General features: G+C 40.8%; 1 protein-coding gene across 2 annotated transcripts in view; it reads right to left on the bottom strand.

Moving 5' to 3' along the window:
* The window catches only part of FBN1 (fibrillin 1), a 291,935-nt gene that overhangs the window by 223,551 nt on the left and 49,212 nt on the right, over positions 1-19,172 (bottom strand). For both annotated transcript variants that reach the window (XM_088472976.1, XM_088472975.1), the window contains exons 4-5: positions 3,546-3,641; positions 2,346-2,441 (exon numbers count right to left, since the gene is read on the bottom strand). In XM_088472976.1, coding sequence (XP_088329102.1) covers positions 2,346-2,441; positions 3,546-3,641 — 192 coding nt within the window. The remainder of the gene's footprint in view (positions 1-2,345; positions 2,442-3,545; positions 3,642-19,172) is intronic.

A 19,172-nucleotide genomic window follows, 5' to 3' on the forward strand; every position in this document is an offset into this window, starting at 1 on the left:
TATGCTTGTTGGAGTCTGGAGTCTTACTTTCTAGGTCATGTGAGTGCCGCTGTTTACATTACCATACATTTATGCTTCTTCAACCCCCTGAGGGCACCTGGGTAAGTATAACTTATATATATATATATATATATATATATATATATACATATACACACACACACACACACAGTATATATATATTTATATATCTTTACATATATAAAATATATATATATATATATATATATATATATATATATATATAGCAAGCTGAAGTTCGGTGGCAGTAATGAGCCATGGAGTCTGGGAAAAAAAAGGAGGTGTGATCACCTAAGGGCTGCCGAGTTGGTTTAGTCCAAGGAAGGCTGAGTCAAACCAGCCAGGCTGCCTGTACAGAAATCCCAAGGGCAACTGTGGCAACCAAAGAGCCCAGTGTGTCTGGAGTCCAGTGGGGTCCAGAAAGCCAGACCTGCAGTCAAGCAGGGAGGACCACAAATCTATGACTGTGCTTATGTGAAGTTGTGGCAGCCAAGCTAGGCCAGTGGTCCTTGAAGCCGTGAAGGCCAGGAGGCCGTGTCAATACCCGCAGGAAGGAGACAAGACTGAGACTGTTACATTTGCAAACTAGCTGCCCTTTAAGTCAGGTTGAAGAAGTGAAGGAATGCCCTGCATGTTCCTAAAATGCTGACAGTAAAGCCCCATTTATTTCATTTAATCTGCAAAGCTGTGTATGGACCCTTATTGTGTACCCAGATACTGCACCACTGACCCCTCTACCAAGCTACAGTATTTACCCCAGGTCGTCAATATATATATATTTCATTCAGTAGATTTCTGTAATATGTATATTTTTCATCTAATCTAAAGAAATACACAATTTATCTGATTATTGAAGAAAGTGAAGGCACAGCCAAATTCTGCTGTAAAAGTTATAATTTCATAAGAATAAGATATGACACAGTTTGATATGGCAGCAGATACTCCAATAATTACAAAGTTATCACAACTTCTAATTACTATATAGTGCATAAGGTCATTTATGTTTCTCATGTTTGTTTATGGTCTACTTCTTAGTTTACTTATGGAAGAGGCAGCCTGTTAAATGCCAATAAACAGATAAGGACAGATATAGAAAAACAGACTTAAGCCAAAACCCTTTAAACATGATCTTGACTCAGACTAATAATAAACTACAGAACTTTTATAAGTGTAGAATACAGAACACTCTGTTTTATCTCCTTTATCACCAGTTGGCCAACCAATGAAATTAAATCTAATTACAATAAAAATGACATGTTTGTCAATGTGTCTATGTTGCCAGGTTAAATATACACAGTGACCTTGATCACAGAATAAATTAACCAAATATGAAATTTTCAGATGAACCTTGAATGTTAAATACAATGTTTATTAACCTTACTTTACTGTACATTACAGCCAATAACCAATTAATGCCTAATAAACAGCAATCCAAAATTCACTCTGATATCATGAAACATAATACAAGTATTGACATTTAACTGCATATAGATCCCCTTTCCATTTTAGACAGCTGCAACTCCCGTGGGCTCTCATATACTGTACGTCAAAAAACAGAAGAGTTGCTATCACGGCCCCTGTCTGCCCAGATGTATGAATAAACCAATGGACTGGCAATCTAATAGCCATTAGCCGTTGTGTAGTTATATAAGCACCTCCTTCCTAATACGGCAAACTTAAGATATTTAGTTAAATGCAAACACTCCAGTTATTTTACATGTAGTCGGCTCAGGAATACACAACCTTTGATATATACATTAATGTAAAATATTGGCTTTACTAACTTTTTCATACAGTGCGAGTCGAAGGATAATTTTACTTATGTGCAACACTGACCAGATGTCTCACTGAGTTCATTATTAATGTTGCCTATGACACAGCCTTGAAAAAAATTCTAAATAGAATGGAAACGTTGGTGGCATGATGGCATGTTGTTTAAAATCATCATAATTAAACATAAAAAATCTGGAACCAATCTGGAGAGTGCTTTCTTTCTACGGAAATAGAGTGGAATATATTTGTGGTACACCTTTCGGGGATCCCTGAAGAGCACCCCAGCAGCTGGGTGAAGATAATGATGAGAGTGTGGGACATATACATATCATATTCAGTCTATTACATATTTATTTATTGTTGGAAGATAGTGAAAATCTACTGGAATAAATAAATAGAGCAAGTTGTGTTAATTATGTTAATTGAATACAGATCTGATCTTCATATCCACAAGCCAACTGACTAGTCTGAATGTTCATGTCTGCCTTGAGAATCCCAGCTTATTAATGTTTTTCCTGCATTCATGAAAAGGACTATAAAAAAGTACTTACCTCTTTCACACTGCGGTCCTGTAAAGCCATACGGGCAGGCACATCGGTTTGGAGCTACACATCTTCCACCATTTAAACAACCATGTTCACAGACAGCTGTAAGTTACAATAAAAAAAAAAATTACTTTGTAAGATGCTTTCAAAAATGATACTCAAACATGTACAGTATGTGTTTATTATAAAGTCATATTCAGCATCCAGGCTCATGCACCTCATTAAATGTCTCAACCATCAATGACAATTATAATATCACATAATGAAAAGGAATGAACTAACATTTACCTACTGTACATAGCCATTGACCATGCAGCCTCTCTAATGTCTGTCCTTTTCTCTGTAAATACAGACAATGCCACTGCAAGGAGTCTTGGGCCCTGGTGCTGCCACCTCTCCTTAGGCTATTTGAATATATTTGGCAAGAGCTGGTGCCTCAAACGCAGCCCATGGTAAACCAATAGGACGTTTTTAAGCCACACAGTAATTTTTCCTTGCCCTTTTTCTGAAACCTTATGGATAACTGGTTTCCAAAGACTAGATGCCATACCCACAAACCACTTACCGATATCTCCTAGAGCTTTTCCTCTCCATTATCTTATTTTCAAACACTTAAAACTCTGCCTTGGCTACTTCTTAAGTTATATTTCTGCTTTATTACCATTTATATATTACCATTAAGCATTATTGTATGTTTAATGATTCATATCAGTTTCTGGAGGTTACAGTTTCAATTCTCATCTAAACTAATGCACTAAAGTTTTTTTGTCAGGAGCTAATTAACCTTCCTGGAGTATGCGGAGGAAGCGCACACAAGCTCGGGAGAACATACAAACTCCACAATGATTGTGCCCTAGTATCATAGTTGAATACGTGACTCCAGTAGTGTGAGAGCAATGCTACTACTCATAATGCTGCCTTTGAAAGTATTTATCATATTACGATTTTTAATTAACCTGATTATCTTTTCAGCAACATCTGGCTTGATACAAACATTCCTTTACTCCCTTAGTACATACCTGGCTTAGCACTCCTTCGTGGGTAATCCATCACCATGGCCAAGCCAACAAGTTATCCAATTAACTTCCCCCAGCCCAACACTGAATTTATATTTATCCCCGTACACGATATGTAAGTCTCTAAATAAATAGGAGTTAGTACGGGATGAATTTTAATCTTTATAAATAAAAAAAGTGCAGTACTTACGCTGGCCACAGTGCGGCCCTGCATAACCCTTGTGACATTGACAGTGTTCGTCGCTGCAGGTGCCACCATTCATACATCTGACGTTACAATGCTGAACTGGAAATAGAATTGAGACCAGGGTCACAACACAATATAAATTACCATGCAAAGTAATATCTAAACACTGAACACTGTTCTAATAAACATACTTCTATTCCACAATTTGCAGCAATTATATAATGTGGTACTAAAATAAACATTGTATAACACCAAAACTGCTTTGTTACATGTATAACAGATTCTGAATAGTGATATATAAGACGGAAACATTCCTTAAATGTGAGCTGATAATATGTATTCACCAGCTTAGTCAGACTATTACATTGCGCCTGCCACACCACTACTAACAGATCTTTTCTGATTCTATAGTACAGTAATAAATACTTTTATATTATTTGCTTCAGATACATATGTTACTACATTTTATCTATATTGCCACTCTATTGTTGCGGGATTGGTATGATTTACTGCCGGACGCAGAACCAGTGAAGATCCTGATAGCAGCTAAGGTAAGTACTAACTAACCTAACCCCCCCAAACTCTAAGCCTCCCTTAGGGGTGCCTAACCCTAACCTCCCCCAAGTGCCTAACCCTAACCTCCCTCTAAGTTCCGAAACCTAACCTCCCCTTCCCCGCAGCCTAACCCTAAGTCTACCAGGGAGTGCCTAACCCTAATGTCCCCCCGGGGGTGCCTAACCCTAACTCCCCCTTCCATCCCCTAGGCTTACCTTCGATCGGGATACCGGCCATCGGGCTCCCGGCGTAGGTAAGTACTAACTAACCTAACCCCCCCTAACTCTAAGCCCACGTGCCTAACCCTAACCTCCCCCCAAGTGCCTAACCCCCTCTAAGTGCCGAAACCTAACCTCCCCTTCCCCGCAGCCTAAACCTAAGTCTCCCGGGGAGTGCCTAACCCTAACCTCCCCCCGGGGGTGCCTAACCCTAACCTCCCCCCGGGGGTGCCTAACCCTAACCCCCCCTTCCCCTAGGCTTACCTTCGATCGGGATACCGGCCATCGGGCTCCCGGCGTAGGTAAAATGACAGGCGTCGGGATTTCAACGCCTGTCATTAGACCCTTCTCAAGATTAACAATGGTATGCAGTCGCGATGCCGACGGTCTAAATGCCAACCGTCGGCATCGCGACTGCATACCATTGTTGCCGTCCTCCATGTTATCTATATGACAAAAAAAGATAAAGAGCGGGATCTACTAACTTTGCGGAGTACATCACGCAGTCACCGCATCCTTACTGATCGCATATGTACTAACATATTCGATCAGTACCGCAAAGGACAGCTCTTCCGATAAGAGCTGTCCTTTGAGATCAGCGCTGCGCCCTGGACTTCTGGGTTTATGACCTGGGAGCCCATCTGCACATGCGCAGAGTGACACGGCGGCCGCGGGGCATGCTGGGAGGGATCCTTTCGGAAAGCGGTAGAAGCCCATAGGCTTCTATAGGGTGCCGCCAGCAAAAGCTGCCATTACCCGTCCACGGCGAAGCCCCCGGCGGCCGGCCAGTAATACATATGGAAAATGCGGTAAAACCCCGAAAACTGGGTTTTTATCATATTTTCCATTTAGTACATCCCGGCCAAAAGGAGGTACCAGTATGTGGCGAGGTTCTAAAAGAATAAGGAGAATCTTGGTGCTTCATACTGTAAGCTTTGAAACGAAGACTTTGTACGTGTGTAAAACCAGTTCCTTTCCCAGTTGCAGTCTAGAGTCTTCGGTATACTGTGAGCAGCTTTTTGCTGCGCCTGCGATGCGACTAAGATGCAAAATGGAAAGAAAAATATGGCTACTCTGTCACTCAGGGGGGTCTCAGTCGCGTCGGGTGCCGTGTGTCGTATGGCGTACGGACAACAAGTAAGCGAGGACACATCTGTACAGAGCAATATCAAACAGCACAACCTAGGTAATTCCCAGAAGTGAAGGGTAATTACCAAGCCCGTTACAGCAAGTCTGTTACATTTATAACATTGAGTATTCCTTTATGACAGGCTGTTAGTATTATTGCTGTAACAATTATTATTACATAATGGTATAGAGTGGCAAATATAAGATACAGATAGCCCATACCCAGGTTTATTGCACTATAATACTATGCACATAATTACATGTGCCAATGGGACTATCTCATATGCACATGCTGATTTACTATTGCCACATATTGCAGCGATAGAAAATCTTCTATCAACAATATTTATAATTTTTAAAAATGCTGTATGTTTTCCATTACCACATTCCTGAATAACGATAGTGATCAGAGGATTGCAACGGGACATGTAAACAATCTTTCTTAGAAATGCTTCCCCAGGCATTACATGGGGCAACTACAGTATGGCCGAAGGCGGCTGACAAAGGCTATCCCAGGCAATAGATTGTGCCGGCTTCTGGGTCTATCCCCGATTATACGCTATAAAATGTGAAGGTAGTAGGCACATATATCATTCCATTTCAGTTTTTCTATTTTCCCAAAGCACCACCTACAGTACAGCAAATTAGTATTCGCACGCATCCCTTTAAATACATTTTTAACACTTTTGTTTTAGAAGTTTATTTTTACCAATGTTTAATTAACATTGTAGAGTATTTCAAATCAGCAGTAACATTTTAATGTCCAATTGTATTCATTACACCTCTATACACAATAAGCACTCCAATTGTCTGTCTGCTGAATAATGTGGGTTCCAGAAAAGCATCAAGCAGGAGTTAGTTGCCGAACTATCTCACAAACAGCTGATATGACCTTTTGGGTCTCTCTCTCTCTGTATGTAGTTGGCTCCTAATAGCTTGGCCCTTTCCCACTGTATAGAACAGAACCTGAATCTAGAGTACTAATAATGAGACCCAGAAGGATGGAACAGCTGCCTGTGCTGGGATACCACCCACAAACGCCTTTAACCCACTATGTATTTTACAAACTAAAATTATGTATAAGCATAACAGCTCACTCACATGGGACTTTATATAAATGTCAGTCTTTGGTGCTCTGAAAGGCTTTTGCTGTATGGTGAATGCTGCTTGAGTACAGGTAACATAAGGAGCAGTTATTGGGACATGTAGTGACCACAAATAGAGAATGTCATAGGAATTGTTCATCCCTATGTAGCTAAGGCCCACTAAAATATGAGCATACACAGCAAATGGATGACAAAATATCAATGATAGAAAATAGTGCATACTGGGCCTGATTCAGAGCCGGACGCTATTTGCGCTCACTCGTTCAGAAAAAGGGGCCGGCTATTTAAATTAAGCGTTCGCTCTTTGCAGTCTGTTGACGCCTCTATGTCTGAGCGAGCGAACGAAACATGCGCTCGCTATTTTGTAAAGACGCCCCCTGGCCGCTCGCATCATACGTCATCTCCGCTATTTATTAGATTAATCGAGTACATCGAAAGGCGTCTGAACTGCTCGCAGTGCTTGTGGTTGGCTTTTCCTGCCGCAATCATGCGAACAGTTCAGGCTAAGAAACAACCAAGTGACGTGGTCGATGACGCTGCTTTGTTAATTATGCACACCCTTAAAACGCCCGGTTTTACTGTTTGGCACGCCTGCGTTCAGATCTCCACTCCCCGTTTTCAAGCACCTTCCCCTGTTACCACCCACAAACGCTATTTTGCGAACACACGTTTTATGACCGCACTGACTAGTTGGCGCATGCGCATTACGACCCATATGCATGCGCAGATGTGCAAACATCGCTCGGAGCGAACGAACGGCCGCTTACAAGCGGCTCTGAATCAGGCCCTCTGTGCCCAAGGTCTATTGTGTGGATTTCCTAAACATCTTTGTATATACTGGGCATATTTTCCATAAGGAGAAATAATGCCAATTACATTCCCTGTGTATGCCCTCTTCGCTATACACTGGGCAGGGCACATATGACATGTTTCAGCCAGCGTACTGTCTCTGTGATGTACCCTAAATTCAGGTGCCCAAACAGTCCAGTTTTTGTGGGATAACCCAAATTTACATTGGAAAAAGGAACAAAGATTAGTCAATTAGAGGTGTAGACATAGCAGATCTCTGAATCACCACCGCTAGTGTTTAGGGCACCAGTGCTACCATCCGATGGTGTATTTACTGCAATCATGCCTGGCGCACTATAAGGCCCAGCAACACCCTAAGCTGCAAGCTGCCGTTACTTATATATTCTGCATACCGCTGCTATCCCTGTCTCATATGCTACATTTTGTTCTACCTGATTCAATAAATCTAAGAACCAGTTAAGCTGAACTAAGCACCAGCACCAACTGTGTTACATATCTACCACCACAGGTACTGTACCTTGGCCAAAGTGCATTATAGCCTGGTTTAACTTTCTGTCTGGACGACTACTGCTCCCAGCACATCCACTTGCACTTCATATTGATAGCCACATTAACCCTAACAGGTTGTGTCACCCAGTACACTATCACTACTTACTTAGATTTTCCCAGCTCTTTTGCCTACATTCCATCATTTGAATGTGATTTTCAGAGACTAGAGCAGGTGAACATACAGTACATGCATTTTATGGGGTCTGTGGTAAAATTGCTAATTAACATGAAGTAGTCTACCCAGATGTGGTTTGCTGGTATCCATATAACGCATTAGTGATTACATGTATAATATGATTTACATTTCTTAAGTAGATGTAGTAAAAGGGAAGAATACATGGTCTCAACCTGTGTGGGAATCAGGGATACAAAATGTAAGTAAAACTAGTGTATGGATTAGCTTTTACTGTTTACCTAGATACCACAGTTATATGCCAGATAAATATATTTGTACACAGGGAAGACATGACATAACATACAGCTGAATTTATGAGTAAAGTCATCCACTAGTGTGACAGCTTTACTCTCATTATGCTGTCAGGCATATTTATCATATTTGAAACCTAGGCCATATATGCTGACTTCTGGATACTAGTGTGATTACCTTTTGCATGGATTTGTCTGATTAGTGTAATGGCAGGACTAGAGAATGTATTATCCAGTTCTTAAAGAAAAATCTTCTTCCAATAGGGAAATGTATCAAGCCTTGAAGAGACTTGGGTGGAGCAGTTGCCCAAACCAACCAATCAGCTTATTTATTAATTACCAGTTATTTATATAGCGCACACATATTCCGCAGCGCTTTACAGAGAATATTTGGCCATTCACATCAATCCCTGCCCCAATTGAGCCCTAACACATGCTCACACACATACAGGGTTAATTTTTTGTTGGGAGCCAATTAACCTACCAGTATATATTTGGAGTGTGGGAGGAAACCGGAGTAGCCGGAGGATACCCACGCAAGCACAGGGAGAATTTACAAACTCCACACTGTTAGGGCCGTGATGGCAATTGAACCCACGACCTCAGTGCTGTGAGGCAGTAACGCTAACCATTACACCGTCTGTGCTTATAACAGTCATTTCAAAAACTGTGATATTTAATTGACAATTACTGTAGAAGCCGATTGGTTGCTTTGGGCAACTGCTCCACTTTATCTCTCTCCAAGTCTTGATACATCTCCCCCAAAATCAAAGTTACAGTGAGAACACCTCAATTGTAGTTTAAACTCTTTTTGTTTGAGCTTTATCTTTCCTATCAGCTAATCATGTCTGGCGACCACTGTGAACCGCTGTTTGTTCATCGGTCATCTTAAGAACAACAGCGAGCACTAAGGGTGCATATGCAGATGCAGCAATATTACTGGTACCCAGACACAGTACTTTATCACAGACACATTTCTCTGGGCTTCCTACATGACCTTGAAAGTATTTAGTGCGTTGGCCACTACATATGGCACAGACATTGGTGCATTAAACAGCATAAAATATTAGCATCCACACTTGTTGTAAGACATGTCTAGAGCAAGAGGACCAGACATAGCACACATTCCTATGGTTTGTCAGGGAATTAATTGCTGACATTTTGTGGCAAAACATTTTTGGTTAGATTGTTTGTAGAAAATCCAGGCCTGAACAATGCCAGAAATGTTACATAAAATACAGTATAAATATTAATCACTGTGTTTTGTGCTGCATTTAGACAAGGGGACAGTCGCAGCTGGCAACTCACAGTACTACAGATATACAAGTTTTATGCGGTTGTATTAGTGAGGACCCTTTGTTGATCCCGACACTCAGTATCTTACAAGTTATAAATAAAATTCATGGGGTCTAGTGCAGTGACAAACGCAGGATTTCTGGAGGGGGGTTTCCAAATGCTTAATTTTAGAGCGAATGTGGCCAGTCCATGAAGAGGGCAGAATTAGTACTTATCCAGCTTTAATATGCATCATACAAAGTATATTGTGTTGCATAATTCCAGCATATACAGGACCAGCGATCACAGTATGCCATTAGATGTGGCAGTTGGTCCATCCTGTCTGAGCAGAATGTTTGGGCGAGCGGCAGAAGAACCTAGCACTGCCCTGGACATATATATGTACATATTGGTCTCCTTATGTACTGGATAGTGTATTATTATACAGTATTAATAATGAACCCTATTGATGGTCTATAGCAGTGCACCCCTAACAGTGCATGTCCTAACTGGTGCACAGGTATATTTATTACTAGCTGACACATTATAAAAGATCCACAAATGGTGTTAATCATTTCATTTGTGATACTGAGAAGAACATGAAGCGCTAGTAACATTCTATTATATTACTATTTCTATTATGGTCATGGTGTGTGCTGGGGAGGGGGGTTTCCAGGCAGACGGAAACCCCCCCTGTGTTTGCCTATGTAGTGAGTGGATGACTGGATGTAGCACATTATACTGTACGTGTGAAGCAAGAGAGCTGCATGGAAGTGTTCAAAGTAACCCATGATTTTGGTTCGATGCAGGGAGCTTGGTACAGGGCACAGTCTATACTACACTCTGATGTCTATACCGTATTGGTAGCATATACCTGTCATGTTCCATCTCAAAATTATACGAGTATTCCATACATGTGGTAAGCTTTTTTGTTGTTGTTTTTAACTTAATTTTGCAAACTCTGAAACATGTTAAACTCTGAAATATGGATAATGCTGCTGTAGACAGTTTCAGTGTTGTCTTCCAGCCATATGGCAGTAGAAGCATGAAGAAAAGTTTGCAGATTGTTTTGAGGAAAATTAATTTAATGAAACAAAATATCAGTGGACACCGCCTTTAACATGAAACTTGATTAACTGCGCCAATTGTTTAACTGCATTCCACCCAAAAGAAAAAATGATACTGTACTAATAAATATTCCAGGGGAATTGACCAGTGACTTTACACTTGCATCTATATCATGTTGATCATTTTTAATCATACATTTTTAGGAACTTATCTGATACACAGAATTTGTCACTTTTATTAGTGTAACTAAATACACGTGCATTTATGAAGAGTTCCAAATGCTTATATCATTTATAACAGTCTCTGCATAATTAGAGCTTACAGTCCAAATTATCTTCCAAGGATAAATGTTGTTTTGTACTTGACTGTAACACTTTAATCGGTGGAGCAGCACAGGAATGACAGGGTACCAGCAGTAGCACCTCCCACTCAGAATGTACTAGTCGTATGTAGCCACACTATAACAATAGGGGGTGCAGCTGTTCCTGCACACATGCCCCTGTGATCTCTGCTCCTCCCAATGGATGCTCTCTTCATTATCGCAGCTCCTCCCCCTTTCTTGAGTTGTCTGTTTACTCTAGCCCCCAGTGTATATGTTTCTCTCTCTAACGTGTGTGTGTCTGTCTTCCTTTTGTGTGAGTTCTCTCTCTCCTTTTGTATGTCTGTGAGTCTACTTTAGCCCTCCCTGAATTGCACAAGTATTATGGTCGATACTTGTACCACCGCAATACCTATTCTATAAATGGATTCAATTTAATTAATAATTTTAAGAAAAAATACTTTATTCCTTGAATGAAACATTTTTTAATGTACAAAAGATTTTGAATATTAAAAAAATAATACATTTTATCTATTTTTAAACATCTCCATTTTAATGGAAATACAGTGAAAAAAGTTTTTATGACATGTCTTTACACTTTTCTAGCATACTAATACCTTAGGTTCTCAGACTTGAGATGATATAGCATATTTACTTTTTTATATACACTGAATTGCCAAAAGTCATGGGAGAACAATATTTAAAGGTAATAGTAGGCCGTGTCACTGTAGTGTGATGTCTTGGAAATGCCCCGACCTGCATCAGTTGTAATCTGACATCTTGTGAGTCAGTTTGAACACCGGCTAGGCTGCTCATAGCAAGACGATGTGAGTCATCAGAGTTCGAATGGGGCATGATAACAGGTGCCCGATGTCACATTCCATTTCCAAAGTTGTGCGTACATTCAACATTCCTGGATCTATGGTGTCAGGTGTGTACCGGGAATACCTCATGGAAGGCATTATCACCCACCATGGAAAGCGCAGTAGTCAACCACGGGTGCGGCATCTGCGCAGAATTGTCCGTGGTAACAGACAAGCGACACTGGTTGAAATCAGATCCACATTCAATGCAGGAGGTACCAGACGCATACCCAGCAGGTCGTTGCAGCTTTCCTTAGCTTTCATTGGACATGGGAGCAGAAGAACAACCAGATTGCCCCTGTTAACACGACGACACCGGACACACGCCTCACCAGGCTCGTGACGTTGCTAATTGGACCCTTGAGGACTGGCAACATGTGGCGTGGTCCGATGAGTCACAGTTCCAGTTGTTTCAAGCTGGTGGTAGGGTTCGGGTGTGACGCAGATCCCATGAGGCCATGGACCCAAGATGTCAACAAGGAACTGTGCAGGCTGATGATGGTTTCATAATGTTGTGAGGTATGTTCACATGGCATGGGTTGAGTCCTCTGGTCCACCTGAACAAGTCATTGACCGGTAACCGCTATGTTGCATTTCTTGATGACCATTTGCAGCCCATCATGGACTTCATGTACCCCCACATAGATGGAATATTCCAGCAGGACAATGCACCGTGTCATTGGTCCTAAGTTGTTCAGAACTGGTTCAAGGAGCATTCTGGAGTGTCCAAACGAATGGTGTGGCCAACACATTCACCCAACAGGAACCTAATCAAGCATTTATGGGACGTGGTGGAGAGGTCCATTCGCACCCAAAATCTTGCACCTACAATTATCAGGGAGCCGTGGGAAGCTATCCAGATGGCATGGGTCAATATCTCTCCAGAGGTCTTTCATCAACTTTTGGAATCAATGCCATATTGAGTTGCTGCACTTTGCGGGGCTAGAGGTAGCCCTACACAATACCAGGCATCTATCTCATGACTTTTGGCACTTCAGTGTAAAAGCAAGCTTCCCACCAGGGTCATAGTAATGCCTGAGGGGGCCTGGGTGCAGTGGGCCTCCTCCTCTGAGCAGCAGGCTCCCACCCAGCCATATACTTACCTTGTGCTGTCAAGCGGGTCCCTCTTCCTATATGGCGCCAGCTTCCTAGTGATATTCATGAAGATGGCACATGCACACAAGAGAGCACAGTGTCTTTGCGATCACTGCACAGTGCCATCCTTACAAAGATGTCACTGGGAAGATGGTGCCACAGAGGAAGAGGTACCTGCTTGCCGGCACAAGGTATGCATACTCTGGGTGCCTAATGTGCAGTGCAGGGCTGTGTGTACCATAGACCCTGCACCAATTGTAAATACACCTATGTTTCCAACATGGACCAACTCTGTATCCCTGCACAGCTGTGTAAAAGCTACAGAGAGGAAGGGGAGATGACGAAATAAAAGCCGAATGGTAGCTGGACCTAAGTCTATAACACTTTGGGCCAAATGTAATAGGGTGAGAATTTAGAAAATGTGAGAGAAAACTCTCACATTTTAAATGTGATAAAGTCACAGAACATACAAACTTGCATCTTTTTCAGACTCAAAAAACCCTCAAGATTTAAACTCTCATCCAGGTTGTTTCCTGTTTTGAAAATACAACTCTACCAATGTATTAGTGTGAGAGTTTTACTGCTAAACGCTCACATTTTCTAAACTCTCACCCTATTACATTTGGCCCTTTGTGTTTATCAGTGCTTCTGGCTCTTCAGTGGTGTACCCTATCTGTGCACTTCTATGTCCTACTTTGGGTGCGCCACGCACTCTCTCTCTCTCTCTCTCTCTCTCTCTCTCTGGTAATCGGCCATGACACTTCAGTGGTATCAAAAGGGCCCTTACAATTGCATGGGTCTTTCAAAACCCTATTCTTTTGAAAACAATGGCTGTTATTTTATTTTCATAAAACATATACACAATAAAATGGGTAATGACAAATATATGGTAAAAGGTAGATGATAATAAAATTATCATAAGAACCCATATGGCATGAACAAACTTCTGATAGGCCAAATTGAAGGCCCAAAACTTACCAATCAAAATGCATGAACAGAGAAGAAACTACAACTACAGAAGCAGCTAAAAGGGGAGAGATGAGGTAAAACAGAAAAATGAATACAAAATACCAAGGGAAAGGGTAAACGGAGGAAAGAATAGGAGGTTAGCAGAAACTGATACCACAAAGACAAAATTTTGTGAAAGGTGACCACAGAGTACTTTTGTAAACTCGAAATATATTCCATAGATGCCACAAAATGAAACGGACATGAAGGAGCTTGCTGCTGAAGACTTCTAATTTTTGGCTATCAAAGATTTGCAGCATTACAGGTATGGATTATTATCTTATCTTGACATTTACTAGAACTGTGAAATATGGGAGCGCCAAGGAGATATCTCGCGCTATGACAAACCAAAGATCTGCGATATCATGTCCCACACTTTACCCCAGTAAGAGCTAATAATGGGGCAGGACCATCAGGAACTTGGTGTAGATGGAAATAACATGTAAAGTTTAGACGGCACTAATTACCATCTAATATAAACCTTTTTAACATGTTTACCTAATGGCCGCACTTATGGAAGCCTTCACAATTCTGGGCCTAATGGTAGACCATCCCCCGTACCCTGTATGTAAATGGATTTTTAGTGGGAAATTTAAAAAAAGCTATATATAGAATATTTCCACACCAGCACAAATGGAGAGACATTATCAGCCACCATTCAGAAAGTAGGCACCAAATAGTAGAAGAAGATAACCAAGCCATACTACAATATCAACTGCGAATATCCTTGATCCCTTGCTGTGTAATAAAAAAATTTTTTTCCAGATAACATGATGCTTGATACTGTGTAATGGTAGCAAAATAAAAATATAATAATGATACTGTACAATATATGGGAAGTGTTCATCATTGTAAGATTTGGGTTGCACATTTTATTTTAGTTATTAAAAATGTTATTTAAAAAAAATACCTATAATTCTGTAAATAAATATTTATTTTTGTTTCAGATGCCTATCATTTATGAACATAGGCCCTCATTCAGAGCCGCTCGTTAGCGGCAGTACGCTCGTTCCGAGCGATGTTTGCACATCTGCGCATGCGTACGGTTTTTAGTACGCATGCGCGAACCAGTCAGTGCGGCCAAAAATCGTTGGTACGCAATATAGCGAGTGCCTGCTATTTTGAATGACAGAATGAGGCGTATGTGGGTGGTAACAGGGGAAGGTGCTTGAAAATGGGGAGTGGAGATCCGAACGCAGGCGTGCTTAAAGGTCAAAACGGGCGTTTTATGGGTGTGAATATTTAAAACAGCAGCGTCATTGTTCACGTCACTGGGTTATTTTATAGCCAGAACTGCTCGCAAATTTGTGGTAGCAAACACCAACCACAAGAATAGCGAGCAGTTCATACGCTGGTCGATGTACTCGATTAATCTAATAAATAGCGGACATGACGTAGGATGCGAGCGGCCAGGGGGCGTTTTTAACAAATAAACGAGCGTATGTTTTGCTCGCTCGTTCAGACTTAGAGGTGTGAACAGACTACAATGTGCGTACGGATCATTTGAATAGCCACCCCTTGTTTTTAAACGAACGACCGCAAATAGCGAACGGCTCTGAATGAGGGCCATAGTTTTTAAGTTATAACTTACTATACAGCTATTGTCATATTTATTCAAATACATATTGATCTATTAAAATATAAATGCAAAGGTATGGTGTAGCCATAACATACTAGGAAAAATTGTGGAAATTATTGAATCCCTCGCCACTCTGGAATATTATTTTTTTATTATTTGTTGTATGTTTAATTATGTTGTTGGTTTTATTATTAGTTATTTTTTGTATTCTTGTTTTTTTGTTTACTACAAAATCTGATTGTATTTGTTAAATATGTTATATTCAAGGTGCTAGTTAAATGTTAAGTAGAATCTGATTGGTTGCTATGAGCAACATCTCCACTTCTAAAAACGCTCACTTTAGTAAATATACCCCATGGAAAATGCATCATATGCACAAATCTAGCATACACAATTATGTTTATTGCACCTCTAAGATTAACTGTAAATTTTCACTGCCCACATCCATTCATTCTATGTTAGGTTGTAATGTATCATAACAGATGTGTAAGTAAAAATACAGATGTGGAAACCTACTGTAAGGGTGCAGGGCAGCTTTTTAAAACACTCTCAGAACATATAATGCTACTTGATTTGCATAAACTCTGTCAAAAATGTATAAGTTCTGTCACAAAAATAGCTCAACCCATTACCCATTGAACATTTCACAGCAATACCCAGGACCTCATGCTGAGTTGGATTTAATTTTTTTGTAACCAGCAACCTGATCTCTTTAATGTACATGAGCACCTTTTTGTGATGTGTATCTTTTTTGCACTTACAGAAAAGATGTGCTAGTATGTGAGTTGGAGGGGGCATGTGCGTCCCAAGATGATGACCTAACAGGTGAAAACGTACCTGTTCAAAGAGGGATGACTTGTGGGCATTTGACCCTGGTGCAGGTTGTGAACTGATCATGATGACAGCAACTGGGTGAACATGATTTGCAGAGCACGACTAAGACACCACCCACCACCACTTATGCAGATATTGTAAGACTGCCGTGCCTTCTCTGTTTGGGAAGGGGAAGGCTGCTAATATGTTTATTCATGTGGATTTTAAAAAAGTTAACATTTCATAATATTGTCTTGTTCAATTTTTTTTTGACATGCTCCACGCGACTTGGGTACTTATTATCTACACTTTCCAGCCACTTACTGTGATGTGTATGAAGTGGGTACAGTGTTGTTGCACATGTTCTGTACTCACATGCAGGGGGAGGGAGGTGATGGGTACAGTGTTGTTGCACATGTTTTGTACTCACATGCAGGGGGAGGGAGGTGATGGGTACAGTGTTGTTGCACATGTTTTGTACTCGCATGCAGGGGGAGGGAGGTGATGGGTACAGTGTTGTTGCACATGTTTTGTACTCGCATGCAGGGGGAGGGAGGTGATGGGTACAGTGTAGTTGCACATGTTCTGTACTCACATGCAGGGGGAGGGAGGTGATGGGTACAGTGTTGTTGCACATGTTTTGTACTCACATGCAGGGGGAGGGAGGTGATGGGTACAGTGTTGTTGCACATGTTCTGTACTCACCTTCAGGGGGAGGGAGGTGATGGGTACAGTGCTGTTGCACATGTTTTGTACTCACATGCAGGGGGAGGGAGGTGATGGGTACAGTGTTGTTGCACATGTTTTGTACTTACATGCAGGGGGAGGAAGGTGATGGGTACAGTGTTGTTGCACATGCTTTGTACTCACATGCAGGGGGAGGGAGGTGATGGGTACAGTGTTGTTGCACATGTTTTGTACTCACATGCAGGGGGAGGAAGGTGTTAGGTACAGTGTTGGTGCACATGTTCTATACTCACCTGCAGGGGGAGGGAGGTGATGGGTACAGTGTTGTTGCACATGTTTTGTACTCACATGCAGGGGGAGGGAGGTGAATTTGCTTGTTTATGTAGAGTCACACATCACATTTTGGCCAACTTTGCATAGGTAGCAAAATGCAGATTTGTTTCCCGGGTAGTGGGCACATTTGCACTTAAGATGTAAATTGTGTATAACTCTCTCTGAATATGGTCCCCAGTGACGTAAAAAGGAACGCTGATCACCAGCTCTCCAAACTGACAGACAGAGATAAGGACTACAGGCTACTTCCAGGAAACAAACGTGCGCAGAAAGACTTAAAAAGCTGCTTTGTGATTCCATATTCTTGAAATAAAAAAAGAATCTTAGTTGTACATACTACAGTATTGAACATCATCCATTGTTGACAGATTCACTGCTCAACAAACTAGAACAAACACCATTTTCTATCTAATAACAAATTTTGGGGAATTAAATTGCAGTGGCCGCGGCATCTAAATACCGGCTAGGGTAGCCGCCTGTCAAGCACCCTTTGCCCAGCCGTTTGAATGCTCAAATCGCTCAAAAGTGCTCGCTACCCTATGAAGTAACAAACACTTTTGTGCAAGATCCCGCTGCCATAAAGCGCGGTAGCTGTCGCGCAGATTCGGCCATGCGAACAGATTCGCTCTTATTTGAATTCCCCCCATTATTTTTTTACATGTGTTATTAAATAAAAGGAAAAATATTTTTTTAAATCTGTCCACTTCAAGTTTCTCATATGTGTGGTTGCATAATAACATAATACATCATAGAAGAAGTGTGACAAAATATGGTTTGTGGTGTATGTCAGAATTACATGTCAATAACAAAGTCTATTATTATTATTATTATTATTATTATTATTATACAAGGCCAGCAGCATAGTAGACAGAAGGCAAATACAACAGGCACGATAATTAGTTTGTCTGTAGACATTACTAATACTACTATATAAAGGGAGTTTGTGGTGAGTTTACTTTGGAGAAAATGGCTGGTTCTCTGCGTAGATAAAGAATCTTCAAAATAGCTGTAGAAAACATGTCATGCTGGAGGGCTAGACAATAGAAAGGAGGCCATATCTCACGTAGCCTATTATACATCATGGCCGCCTCCAGTGTTAGGTAAACATAGTTCAAATGTCACTAGTATTATCCCGTAGCTTTACCTTAGTTTGAGTGCTTATCTAGCATATTAGATATGTGGTATTTTAAGTAAAAAATGTTTTATCTGATTTATATTATGATGATTTTCTGCTTGCCTTCTGTCGTTCCCGAGTTTATGACTCACTACAGCAATTTTCTAATCGTCAGTCACCTTTCCCACCTTTTATCGGTGTTTATAACATCATGCTGAAAATGACATTGGAAATTGTGGGTAGCATCAGCGTGAAACGACATACAAAATAAACAAGTTTCTTGAGGGTATATGTGGTTAGGAGCAGAATTGAATTTCGAAGGCCATGTATATGAACAAACACATTATAATGTGAATGACTTTACTCACTGTAAAAAGATAATATTTACCACTGAGTAAAACTACACTGTTCTCCCTAGGTTATCCTCTAGAGTCCATTTATCAAGTACTGTACATACTGATTATTATTTAGTCTCAAGTCCTTTGGTTTCCAGGACCTTATGGAAAATGAATACAGTTTTATTCTGCAGTTACCACTTCATAAATCACAAAATATAGTATTAGAATAAGAAGTAGGTGAATTGATAAAGTAAGGTTTCAGAATTGTCCAAAACTACATAATATGTATAACACAAGTGTGAGATAGTCAGCAGAAATGCAAGAACAAAAGAATAAAGTTAATAGG

This window comes from Taudactylus pleione, unplaced genomic scaffold, assembly GCF_031769625.1.
Source record: "Taudactylus pleione unplaced genomic scaffold, aTauple2 ptg000129l, whole genome shotgun sequence".
Classification (NCBI taxonomy): domain Eukaryota; kingdom Metazoa; phylum Chordata; class Amphibia; order Anura; family Myobatrachidae; genus Taudactylus; species Taudactylus pleione.